This window comes from Oenanthe melanoleuca, chromosome 22, assembly GCF_029582105.1.
Source record: "Oenanthe melanoleuca isolate GR-GAL-2019-014 chromosome 22, OMel1.0, whole genome shotgun sequence".
Taxonomy (NCBI): Eukaryota; Metazoa; Chordata; class Aves; order Passeriformes; family Muscicapidae; genus Oenanthe; species Oenanthe melanoleuca.
In genome coordinates, this window is record NC_079355.1 from 917,960 (window position 1) to 931,218 (window position 13,259).

Sequence of the window (13,259 nt, forward strand, 5' to 3'; positions counted from 1 at the left end):
ATGCAGCAACTTTTTGGAGCAGGGATGTCCCCGAGGCCACAGCCTTGTCCAAATCCTCAGCATCCCTGGCCGAGGAGCAGCTTCTGGGCTGTACAAACCCACCCACACCTGCAGTGCACCCAGGGGTTTTTATTTAATGAGCTCATTTGAAATCACCAAACGAACCCGGCAGAACCTCTGGCCGCAGCTCAGATTTGCATTTTTCCACCATTTATTTTGCATCCAGACCCGAGTTAAGCTTCAGACTCTGCATCCCTCAAGAGCATTTTCTGCTCCTGGCCCTGATTTGAGCTCAGAAACGCTGCAGGAATGACCCCACACTCCTAAATCACATTCTCGAATTTTTCTTGCCTTTCCCCTCCCGTCAGTGAGAAATACACGGGGATGCTTCTGATGCGGGAAGGATTTTCCACACGGAGAGCCAGGACAAGGGGAAATGTTTCCCACTGCAGGAGGGCAGCAGTTGGATGGGTTTGGGAAGGAATTCCTGGCTGGGAGGGCGGGGAGGGGCTGGGATGGGATTGCCAAAAAAGCTGTGGCTGCTCCTGGATCCCTGGAAGTGTCCAAGGCTGGGTTGGACGGAGCTTGGGACAGCGGGAGGTGTCCCTGCCGCGGCAGGGGTGGCACTGGGTCACTGGGTGGGATTTAAGGGATTTATGGTCCCCTCCAACCCCGGTTTCATTTCCAGACCCCTGCAGAAAAAAACAAAACAAAACAATGGGAAAAAAAAAAAAAAAAAAAAAAAAAACAACAAAAAAAAAATCTCAAAACAAACAAAGAAAAACCTCTTGCCAGCCATTAAGGCCCTGGTTAATCAGCTCGTGCTGCAGAACGAGACTGACCTCGAGCATCCCCGGACGCCGAGATCCTCGGGATGCGCTTTCCAGGTGAGCGGTGGAGTCAAACCCAGGCATTTCCCAGCCCCCAAACAGATTCCGGGGCACGGAGCGGATTTTTTGGGATATTCAGCCGTGTGAAACCGGCCCCGGGCGCTGCAGCCCGGCTCGGACGGGAGATGGAGCTGTTGGCTCGGGATCCCGACAGCGGAGCCGCCGCAGGGAAAAACCAGCCCCGACTGAGGTCCGGGTTCATTGTATCCCAAGCCTCTAAATCAGACTATTCCTCCTCCAGCTCTCTGCAAACTGGGCAGCTCTGCACCAAAATTCCTCTTTTTACGGCTTTTTCCAGGCAGGAAAAAAGTATTCGGTTGGTCTGCCTGGATGGGGAGTGTTTATTTGTGGAGATAAAGAGTGGTGTGATGAGAGATTTGGAGACGACTTTAAAACACCAACCTCAGGTTTTATTGTATTTACACTTTGGGGTGTGTTTATCACCATCCTGGTAAATCAGAAACTCGTCTGTGCATGGCTCCTGTGCACACCCAGGATTTGGAGTGTTTAGCTAATTAATTAATTTCTCTGTTTCACCAGATCACTCCAGGGAGCCCAGAGGAGTTATTTGATCCAGCTGTCCTTAAAGGACACAGGAGTTCAGAGTGTGTCACCCCACTTGGGTGTTCCCAGAGCCAGGAAAGTTCTGACCTTCCCTGCTGAGCAAACAGCTCCAAAAATCACCCTAAACCCCTGTGATGGGTAAAAAAAAACGGGTGCTGTGTGTGAAGGGAGGGGGACATTTTATTTTTAAACTCCTCTGAGTGTTGCCCATGTGTTTCTCATGGCTGGGAGGGAGAGAATTGAAGATGGGGGTTTTGGGGTTTAAAATTAGAAATTTATAGTTCTGCTGCTGCTGAGGTCAAACCTCCCCAGGGGAGTTCACAGTGCAAGTGCTGGGAGCCTCTTCCTGTCAATACCCACGGGTTCTCAGAGAATAGAGGGATGTTTTTCTTCATTCCTTTTTTCCCTCGTTTTGGATAGGGTGAAGCTTTTTCCTCCCTGCTTTTGGGGAAGTGCCTGGAAGTGCCCAAGGCCAGGCTGGATGGAGCTTGGGACAGTGGGAGCTGTCCCTGCCATGGCAGGGGTGGCACTGGGTGGGATTTAAGGTCCTTCCAACCCAAACCACTCCAGGACCCCAGGATTAATTGCCCAGGACTCCATGATTAAGTACCCAGGATCCCATGATTAATTGCCCAGGATCCCATGACTGAGTGGCCAGGATCCCATGATTAAGTGCCCAGGATTTCATGATTAAGTGTCCAGGATTTCATGATTAAGTGCCCAGGACCCCATGACTGAGTGCCCAGGATCCCATGATTAAATGCCCAGGATCCCATGATTAAATGCCCAGGATCCCATGATTAAGTGTCCAGGATTTCATGATTAAGTGCCCAGGATTTCATGATTAAGTGCCCAGGATCCCATGATTAAGTGCCCAGGACCCCATGACTGAGTGCCCAGGATCCCATGTCTGAGTGGCCAGGATCCCATGATTAAGTGTCCAGGATTTCATGATTAAGTGGCCAGGACCCCATGATTGAGTGCCCAGGATCCCATGATTAATTGCCCAGGATCCCATGACTGAGTGGCCAGGACCCCATGATTAAGTGCCCAGGATCCCATGATTAATTGCCCAGGATTTCATGATTAAGTGCCCAGGATTTCATGATTAATTGCCCAGGATCCCATGATTAAGTGCCCAGGATCCCATGATTAAGTGCCCAGGACCCCATGATTGAGTGCCCAGGATCCCATGATTAATTGCCCAGGATTTCATTATTAAGCAGGGCTCGGGTCAGGCTTAACGCCACTGAAACAGCAAATGTAAAAACTCCTTTATTAGACAGAAACTGGAATGAGACAGAAATTAGAAAACACATCTTGGATTGCAGCGATACCATTGGTGCGAGCAGGGGGAGGAGAAAAGGTTAACAGGGACTGTGGGGCTCGGGCCAAATTTGCTGCTGGAAGGGAACAAAGGCTCCCTCAGGCTGGGGAGAGGGGACAGGGAGGGCAGAAAATGTGGGAAATGTGGAAAATGCCGCTTCTGTTGCGTGGAGGGGCCGCCGGGGGCTGGAGAACGAAGGAGGCTGCCGGGCACCTTGGCTTGATCCGTTTTAATTGGTACCAGACGTGGAACACTGAGAGAAGGCTCAGCACTGCAAATCCCGGGCATGCACCGTGACAGGCTGTACAAAACATCCGCTTATCACAGAGTGTGGGGCACCTCAAAGCCCTGCTTCTCCGGTGGCTAGCCTCAAACGTTCATTTTCTCTCTATTTATATATATATATTTATATAGAATATATCTTCACTTAGCTTACACCAATGCAAAACAAAACAAAACAAAACAAAAAAAAAAGAGGAAAAAATATCTCGTTCAGGACAGTGTTATTCAGTGCCTTGCAAAATAAAAAATAAAAAATACACGAGAGATATTAAATCGAGCTCGGTTCGACAAGCGCAGCGCCACGGATGTTACAGCTCGTCCCCAGCCCAGCATCGACACGAGAAGCCAGAATTCCACCCGTTGCTTCCACAGGCCAAAGGAATTACTCACAAATGTGGCTTTTTTTTAAGCATCTCCCTTCCCAGCCCGTTTTTCCCGATGCTGTTTGCTGTACCGGCGTGGTTTAGCCGGTTGCAGTCTCTTGCTACATGCTTGACTCCCCTGAGAATCCTTTCTGCTGCATTTTAACGTCCTTATGGTCCAGGTGCTGAAGTATGAACACGACTTGTCACCTAGAGCATCCAAAATAGCTTTTTTCCCAGGCTGTAACACCATTTTGGGGGTGTTTGGGGCATTCAGCAGCATTTTCTGCCTCTAAAAACCGACTGGTGCTTCAGCCTCGCTGTGACAGGGAGTAAAAAATGACTTTATTTTGGTGTTGCTGCAGAGGGGGGGTTGCAGCATGCAGGGTGTGGAGTGGCAGCTCTTCATGTACGTGGGGAAGGGAATTAATTTTTTAGGATTAAACAGTTCAAATTGCAACCTGGCAGCTCGAAAACCCCTCTGAAGTGCCCTGAGGTGCCCCAGGAGGAGGGAGCGGGGGGCCTGGGGGGCGAGATGAAACCCTGCCTGTTAACAAAGAGGATTTTTGGAAACGCTCCTGCGGGGATGCCAGGGGGAGCTCCCCTCTGCCTGGTCCCTCTCGGGGCGGCCCCGAGGAGGAGGAGGAGGTGAAGGCCGCGGTTTTGGGCTGCAGCGCCGTCCCGGGGACGCGTTTGGGGCAGAAAAGGAAATTTTCATCCCGTTGCCTGAACCGGGGAGCGCCCCGGGCGCTCCTCACCAAACCCAACCAAGCGCGAGCGGGGCGGGGACCCCTGGGGGACACGGGTGACACCTGGAAGGCGCGGGCAGCTCTAGTGCAGGGCGAAGAGCAGGAGGAGCAGCAGGGCGGCCAGCGAGGCGTCGGCGAGCGGCGGCCGCACGCCCGAGGCCAGCCGGTACTCCTGGTACTGCTGGATGCACATCTCGCGGATCACCTTGGTCACCACGCGCGCCTCCAGCTCCGCATCCGTCTGGTTGGCGGGCGCCGCCTCCGAGGCGTTGCGCCTGGCGGCGGGGCCGATGTTGTGCTCGGTGACGGTGATGTTGAAGCAGTCGGCCACGAAGACGTCCTGCGGCACGGGGCCGCGCTGGTCGCGGTAGTCGCGGTAGTAGACCTGGTTGGGGTAGCGCGCGGCGTTCTCGTTCCACCAGCGGTACTCGTCGGGGCTGTCGAAGCGGTAGTGCATGCCCGACATCACCCTGCCCATGGCGTAGCCCCCCAGGCCCCCCACCACGGCGCCCGCCGCCGCCGCCCCCGCCACGTGCTTGAAGCTGGGCTTGGGCTTGGGCGCCTTCCACGGGTTCTGGTGGTAGGTCCCGCCGCTGGACGGGTTGTAGCCCTGCCCCCAGCCCGGGTAGCCGGGGTTGTGGGGGTAGCCGGGGTTGTGGGGGTAGCCGGGGTTGTGGGGGTAGCCCGGGTTGTGCGGGTAGCCCGGGTTTTGGGGGTAGCCGGGCTGGCGGGGGTAGCTGGGCTGGCGGTGGCTGCCCCCGCCCCAGCCGGGTTTGCCTTTGCCCTTCTTGGCGCGGGCGATGTCGGTGCAGACGCCGAGCAGCAGCAGCAGCAGCAGGCAGCGGGTGCCGAGGAGCCGGGCCATGGCTGTGGGGACAAGGACAGCGTCAGGCAGGGCCGCACCCCTCGCTCGGGGGCACACAAAACACGGCTGGGCCCTTAAATCCAGCTGCAGAGTAAACTGTGTTTATCCTCCCTCCCACAAACCCTTTACTTCTAGATAAATGTAAAATATTTTATATTTAAATATATGTGTGTGTGTATAGTATGTGTATTCATATATATGTGTATATATGTATTTTTATATATGTATATACTTATATATGTATATATAGAAGTATTTATGCATTAGATATATGTATATATTATTTATATATGTATTTATATATGTGTATGTGCATTCATATATATGTATATATGTATTTTCATACATGTATATATAGAAGTATTTATGTATTATATATATGTATATATTGTTTATATATGTATTTATATATGTATTTATAGATACATTGAATATATGTATTTATATGTGTATGTGCATTCATATATATGGATATATGTATTTTCATATAGGAGTATTTATGTAATATATACATGTATATATAGATACATTGAATATATGTATTTATATATAATGTGTGTATAATACATGCATTCATATATATGTATATATGCATTTTTATATATCTATAGAAGCATTTATGTATTATATATGTATATATTATTTATATATGTATATATACATATACATTTAATATATGTGTTTATATATAAAATGTGTGTATTTATATATATATTTTAAATATATGTATTTATATTTATCCCCCAACAGGACCCTGCTGCTGGCAATGGCAGCTTTAAGCGGTGAAAGAAAAGCTCTTGGGAGAAAATGCTTCGTTCACCCGATTTCGAGGTAAAACTCCGCTTATCTTATCAGAGCTGCCCCGTCTGAGGGCAGCAATGAGATTCCTGCCGGGCAGGATCGGCGCCGGGAATGGATCCAGCCCGACCCAAAGCTCTGGATCACTGAGATCCGCCGGGAGGGCAACGCCCAGCCCGGCCCGGGGGGCTTCTCTTCCCAAATTCAGCGTGTTTTACCCCAAATTCCTGTTCATGGGCGCCAGGCCTTAGCTGAAAACCGGATTTTTTTTTTTGTTATTCAGTGTTTGCCAACATGCATTGACTCAGAGCATCCACTGACTCAGCGCTTGCTGTTGGCATCCCGGGCATCTCCCACCCCGGCCCGGGGGCTGGCGAGGCCGAGACCCCCGTGGCTACCGAGCCATTCCCGCCCCGGTGCAAAATCCGGCCGAGCAAACCCACAGCAGGGCTGCAAACCCCCGGGAAAAACACATCCCAAACTGCCACAGCAGGGCTGCAAACCCTCGGGAAAAACACATCCCAAACTGCCACAGCAGGGCTGCAAACCCTCGGGAAAAACACATCCCAAACTGCCACAGCAGCCCTGCAAACCCCCGGGAAAAACACATCCCAAACTGCCACAGCAGGGCTGCAAACCCTCGGGAAAAAACACATCCCAAACTGCCACAGCAGGGCTGCAAACCCTCGGGAAAAAACACATCCCAAACTGCCACAGCAGGGCTGCAAATCCCCGGGAAAAACACATCCCAAACTGCCACACTAGGGCTGCAAACCCTCGGGAAAAACACATCCCAAACCGCCACAGCAGGGCTGCAAACCCTCGGGAAAAACACATCCCAAACTGCCACAGCAGGGCTGCAAACCCTCGGGAAAATCACATCCCAAACTGCCACAGCAGGGCTGCAAACCCCCGGGAAAAAACATCCCAAACTGCCACACTAGGGCTGCAAACCCTCGGGAAAACACATCCCAAACTGCCACAGCAGGGCTGCAAATCCTCGGGAAAAAACACATCCCAAACTGCCACACTAGGGCTGCAAACCCCGGGAAAAACACATCCCAAACTGCCACAGCAGGGCTGCAAACCCTCGGGAAAAACACATCCCAAACTGCCACAGCAGGGCTGCAAACCCTCGGGAAAAACACATCCCAAACTGCCACAGCAGGGCTGCAAACCCTCGGGAAAAACACATCCCAAACTGCCACAGCAGGGCTGCAAACCCTCGGGAAAAACACATCCCAAACTGCCACAGCAGGGCTGCAAACCCCCGGGAAAAACACATCCCAAACTGCCACAGCAGCCCTGCAAACCCTCGGGAAAAACACATCCCAAACTGCCACAGCAGCCCTGCAAACCCTCGGGAAAAAACACATCCCAAACTGCCACAGCAGCCCTGCAAACCCTCGGGAAAAACACATCCCAAACTGCCACACTAGGGCTGCAAACCCCGGGAAAAACACATCCCAAACTGCCACAGCAGGGCTGCAAACCCTCGGGAAAAACACATCCCAAACTGCCACACTAGGGCTGCAAACCCCGGGAAAAACACATCCCAAACTGCCACACTAGGGCTGCAAACCCTCGGGAAAAACACATCCCAAACCGCCACAGCAGGGCTGCAAACCCTCGGGAAAAACACCTCCCAAACTGCCACAGCAGGGCTAAAAACCCTCGGGAAAAAACACCTCCCAAACTGCCAAACCCTCCGGGTGCCTCCCCGCAGCCCCGGATCGCCGCTCCCCCGGGTTCAAAAGCGTTTTTCCACCTTGCCCGAGGCTGAGCCGTCCCCCCAAAATCGCCCCTCGCCTGCTGGGGAGGGCGAGAGGAGCGCTCTGGGTGTGGGTGGGCGTTTCTCAGCATCCCTGGATGCGCCTTCTGGCTCGTGTTACAGCAAGAAACAATTCCGTTTGGGTCCTAATTTTTTTTTTTTTTTTTTTTTTTTTTTCCCGGTTATTAGTGGAGCAGCTTCCTACAGAGCCACCCCAGGAATAACCTGAAGGCTGGCAGGAGATGCTGAGCTTTACCGAGCAGCCAAAAAGGCCAAACAAGCCCCTGTTTAAACCAGAATTTTCCTGTTGCCACCTAGACACAGCTTTGTGGGCCACAAAAAGCGAATTGATCACTTTGGGTTCGTTAATGATGCTTTTTCTTCCCTTCCCCTGCCAAAAAAAAAGTAAAAAAACCCTGGTTTTATGTCCAGAAATGTTTGAATTAAAGCCCTTCAAGCTCAGTGGTTTTGATGGGATCGTTAGCAAGACCATAAATAAAAACGCTGGGGAGATGCACAAGCCTGTCCCTGGTGACAGGCAGGAATTCCAGCCTTGGAATTGCTTTTTCATGGAAAAATCTGGGCTGAAGGCGCCCACTCCGGAGCGGGTTCGCTGCCTCCCTCAGCACCCACCCGCTGGGGGCAGGGATGAGATCAGGGGGGTTAAAAATAGCCAAAAGGCAGGGGAAAAACAACCAGCTCCTTGGGTGCTCGGGAAAATTAAAAACGGAGGGGGAAAAGGCAGCAAAAAATTTAATTAAATATATTTAATTTTGGAAATATCACTCCCCGCTGTGAGCTCCTATGAGGGGAAAAAATCAGGCCCTGGTTGAGGAGGGGTTCTGGCAAAGCCCTGCGATGGTTTTATGGAAGAAGTCGCAGGGTTTGATGCTGATTCAAGAACCTTGGAATGTCGCAGCGCCCGGCAGCGCTGAGCTGCTCCTGTAATTGCTTTTAGAGCTCTGATAAACAGGGCACAGACGCTAATTAATGAGCGAGGAGCTTCGCCCCAGATAAATGTGTTCCCTGGCACAAACCCTTCATGGGGGTCAGGAGCCGCTTCCGGGGAATCCGGGAGAATTTTTTTCTCCCAGGAAAAAAAAAATCCCAGATTCTCTCAGAGAAGAAAAATCCCTGGCTGGGATCTCTCTGCTCGGAAATTCTATTTATGGCCTGACCATGACATTAATATTAAATTATAAATGGAGTGGATTCACACTCGATCTATATTTTTTTTTTAACCTTCTTCCTCCAAATTCGCCCAAGCGGAGGATGCTGGAAATGAGGAATTAATTCAGGTGGTTTGTGCCGGAGCTGATTTTTATCCGTGCCGGAGGAACCCTGCGCTCCCTTGGCGGAAAATGGAGGCTGCGAGGAGCGATCGCAAGCAGCAATTATGTGCTCGGCGTTGGCAAGGAGGAGGTTCCGCTCCGGAGGGGAAAAACCAACAGCAGGGTGCCAAAATACCCCTGGAAATAACCTTGGGGAAGGCCCAAGGGAAAGGAGGGAGGAAAAGGGAGGTGGGAAGATGCTCGGGGCGGGAGGGGCGCGTCCCGACCCTCCTGGCGATGCTGGGGTGAAAATTCCGGCTTGGGCTTCTGGGGATCCGAAATATAATGGGAATTTCCCCGGGTTTAGAAATCTCGCCCTCACCGCTTTCTCTTTCACCTCTCCAAACAACGGGGGAGTAGCTGGAAAAAGGCAAAACCCTCCGAGAAGAAATTCCCCACCAGCGCTGAGTAAACAAGGTGTGGGCAGGAGCAGGGCTCTGCCTTTAAGGAGCCGCTGGAAATGGCAATTTTTAGGCGGCCAGGGCAAGAAAAGAGGCAGCCCCGCATGGGGGTTGAAACCCCCGCGTCTCCCGGGGTTGATCCCTCCCCGAGCCCCGTTTTCCCCGCACTCACCGGCGGCGGAGGCGCTGCCCGCTCGCTCCGAGGTGATTCAGCCCCGCAGCTCCGCGCAGGAATAAATAGCGAGAGGGAGGAGCCGAGCCCGGCTCAGCCCGGCCCGCGTCCACCGCCCACCGTTCATCACCCATCGTTCATCACCCACCACCCAAAATCCATCCCCTTCCCCGGGAAAACCGCAGCCCGCTCCCCGCAGCCCCAAATCCTCCCCCCGGGCACGGGAAATCGCGGCAGTTCCACGGTTTTATTGAAGGATTGTCAGGGTGTGAGGCTGAATGTAAAATCCTGGAATATTGCAGCAGTTGGATTTTATACTGAGGAAACACCAGGGCTTGAGGCTGATTTGAAAATCTTGGAATATTGCAGCACCTGGATGGTTTTATTGAAGGATTGTCAGGGTTTGAGGCTAAATATAAAATCCTGGAATACTTCAGCACCTGGATGATTTTATTGAAGGATTGTCAGGGTTTGAGGCTGAATGTAAAATCCTGGAATATTGCAGCAGTTGGATTTTATACTGAGGAAATATCAGGGCTTGGGGTTGATTTAAAAATCTCAGAAAACTGATGGCTTTATTGAAGATTTATCAGGGTTTGAGGCTGATTGTAAAATCCTGGAATATTGCAGCACCTGGATGGTTTTATTGAAGGATTGTCAAAGTTTGAGGCCTATTCCAAAATCTTGGACTACTGCAGCAGTTGGATTTTATACTGAGGAAATATTTGAGTGTTGGGGATTTTGGGAAATGAAAACATGTGGGTGGTTTATTGAAGAAATGTTGGTGGGGCCATCAGGATTTGGGAATCTTGGAAAATTGCAGTGCTTTGATGGTTTATTGAAGAAATAATGATGGACTCACCAGGATTTAGGGCCAGTTTGGAAGTCTCAAAATATTGCAGCATTTGGATTATATACTGAGGAAATATCTAGGCTTGGGGATGATTTAAAAATCTTGGAAAACCACACACACACACACAAAAAAAAAAAAATCTTGGGAAACCACAGCACACTGATGGTTTGATTGAAGAGTTATCAGGGTTCCAGGCTGATCTGAAAATCCTGGAATATTGCAGCAGTTGGATTTTACACTGAAGGAATATCAAGGCTTGGGGAAATCTTGGAAAATTGCAGTGTCTTGGTGATTTATTGGAGAAATACCAAATGGAATGAGGAGGTTTGGGGCTGTTTTGGGAAAATTGGAAAATTGCAGTGCGTGGATTTTTTTATTTGAAGAAATATCAGGGTTTGGGGTGGGTTGGAAATCTGTCCTGGGAGAGGACAGGATGCTTTTAGCAGCTGCTGACTGCAGCTCCAAAGCCATTATCCCACGGAACAGAGCTGCTCCCAGGGCTGATGGAGAGGAAATAAAACCCTCAGACCTGTGGGAGAGAGGATGGATTTGTGTTTCAGATCTGCCTCCCTCCTCCCAGAGGAGCAGAACTCACTCCTGCAACCTCACTTTACGTCAGGGAATCCTGGAAATGCCACAGAAGAAAATTAAAAATCAGGGGATGGCAAATTCGGGTTTTTCAAAGGGTTTGGATACACAGCTGGAATATACAGAGACCTGAAGACCAGAATGGGGGAGTTTCCCAATTTTTAGGGGTTTCCAGATTTGCTGTGGCTGCCCCTGGATCCCTGGCAGTGCCCAAGGCCAGGCTGGAGCACCTAGGACAGTGGGAGCTGTCCCTGCCATGGCAGGGGTGGCACTGGGTGAGTTTTAAGCCCAAATTTCAGAAATTCATGATTTTAACATGGCCAAAACCCTCCTGAGGCTGCCCAAAACAGCTGGACCATCCTGGACCACAGAGCACATCTGCATGGAAAAGGGATTTTGCCTTGTGATCCCTCTGGCTGGGTTAGCTTAGAATAAATAAAAGTGGTTTCTGCCTGGCAGGGAAATGGGAAAACATGGATATTAATTCAGGCAGGAGAAAATGGAATAGGCAGGATTGAGGCCTGTGGAAGATCTACCCTACAGGAGAAATTTATTCTGTGTGTGGATGAGCAGATGGCTCCTGATTGCCTGGTTTGAGTTTAAATACTCACCCAAATCCCATGCCAGGAAAAGAAAGAAACAGAATGGGCTGGTTGAGATGAATTAATCCTGCATAAATCTAAAAATCAGGGGTTTATTGTAACAATTTATTCCAGAAGAATAATAGCAGCAGAAAATTATTTATCTGAAAAGAACATTTACTGAAAACCATGCTCTGGCCAAAACTGAAGAATAAACCATTTTTTCCCTTCTGGAAACAGAATTTCTGTTTGCAGAAATAAAGACATTTGGTCAGATTCCAGCTGCACGTAAATCAGGAGCAGCTTATGGATTATTAATGAATTTTTAATTTATCGTAGAAGTCATCAGAGCTGAGATCTCCCCACCAGCAGCTCTTTAATGGTTTTTTTTGGTTTTTTTTTTACATCCTGGGGTAAAATTTGTCTCAGCCTCAAGCCAGGAGCTCCATTGATCTCCCCTGGAGGTTTGGAGGAAGTGGAAGCAGCAGAGCAGGCCCTGAGCCAGCTCAGAAATCATTAATGGGATGAGTTTTTCAGTAACACTGACTTTGGTTTAATGCTGAGCTGGGGAGGGAGGAAGGTTCATCTCCTTCGTCACCTCCATTGATTTTATGTTGGTTTTTTATCACTTTAATTCACGAAAACACTTTTATTCACCCAGCTCTGGCTTTGCAAAGGCAGGGAAGGCATCCAGGTGGTTTTTGGGGATGGATTTTGGGGTGATCTGGGGGGTTTGAGGAAAGGGTGAAGTGCCCACCCTGCCCTCACTCACTGGAGCCAAAAAAAAAAAAAATCCAAACTCCAGCTGAGATTCCACTGAGTTCATCCAGAAACCTCCTGAAACTCTCCAAAGGGGAAAATAATGGAGAATAATTGTTTTCAGAGGGTTGAGGGGATGTGTTTTACAGAGCTTGGCTTGTCCCCTAATGGAATTCTCACCGTGGAATTGTCCCTTTGAAGCAAAACTGGATTTTTCTTGGGAATTCTCTCTGGATTCTCTCTTTGGATTTTCCTTTTTTTTTTTTTAATTTTAATTATTTTTCTTGGGAAGGTGATACTTGGCTGCTGCCTGGATGAGAGCAGAGAAAATCCAATTTGGGGACAACCAAGGGTGGTGACAAAACCTCCAGGGGCACTTCCTGCCCAGGCAAAAGGAAAGATACCACTCAGGATTTTCCCACCTCAGTTTATAATTTTAAAAATTTGAGCCTTTATGAGAATATTTCAAGTTTTTTTCATGGTGAGGTTTTTGGTGCTCACTTGGGCTGTGCAGCCCTGCAGAGAGTTCTCCTTCCAGAGGGAAAAAATGTCATTTTTAGCCCATTTTTGGTGGCAGAAAGACTTTTCCATGCTCAGGGAACCTTGACCTGCGCCATCATTCTGTGGATTGAATGGATGGGATTTCTCCTTTGCTCTTGAAACCTGGATATTTTTCAGTATGAAGAAAAAACAGGATAAAAGGAGTGGAAAAAAGGGATAAAAGGTGTTCAGGGCCAGCTTGGATGGGACAGTGGAAGTTCTGATGAGATTTAAGGTCCTCTCCACCCAAACCATCCCGTGATTCTGTGATTAATTAATTTTTTTACCTTTTCTGGGAGGGAAAACAGGCCAGGAGGAGGAGGTGGGAGGAGCAGGGCATTAATTACGTGCTGTTCCAGGGAGTCATCGTTATGTAACCCACGGTGGGGAGGAGGAGGAGGAATCCCAGCAAATCCCAGAGAAACG

The 13,259-nt window shown here is 49.7% G+C and overlaps 1 protein-coding gene across 1 annotated transcript; it reads right to left on the reverse strand.

Annotated features, from left to right (window-relative positions):
• Window positions 1-2,716: 2,716 nt before the first annotated feature.
• PRNP (prion protein) lies at window positions 2,717-9,569 on the reverse strand. The gene is made up of 2 exons (XM_056508566.1): window positions 9,513-9,569; window positions 2,717-5,041 (listed from the first exon to the last, which is right to left on the reverse strand). Exon 2 carries the CDS (start codon window positions 5,037-5,039, stop codon window positions 4,257-4,259), a length of 783 nt encoding a protein of 260 aa, XP_056364541.1. The 5' UTR covers window positions 5,040-5,041; window positions 9,513-9,569; the 3' UTR covers window positions 2,717-4,256.
• Window positions 9,570-13,259: the final 3,690 nt, after the last annotated feature.

Excerpts from the sequence above, each read along its gene's own strand:
- PRNP (XM_056508566.1), bottom strand. The coding sequence starts at position 5,039 with ATGGCCCGGCTCCTCGGCACCCGCTGCCTGCTGCTGCTGCTGCTGCTC.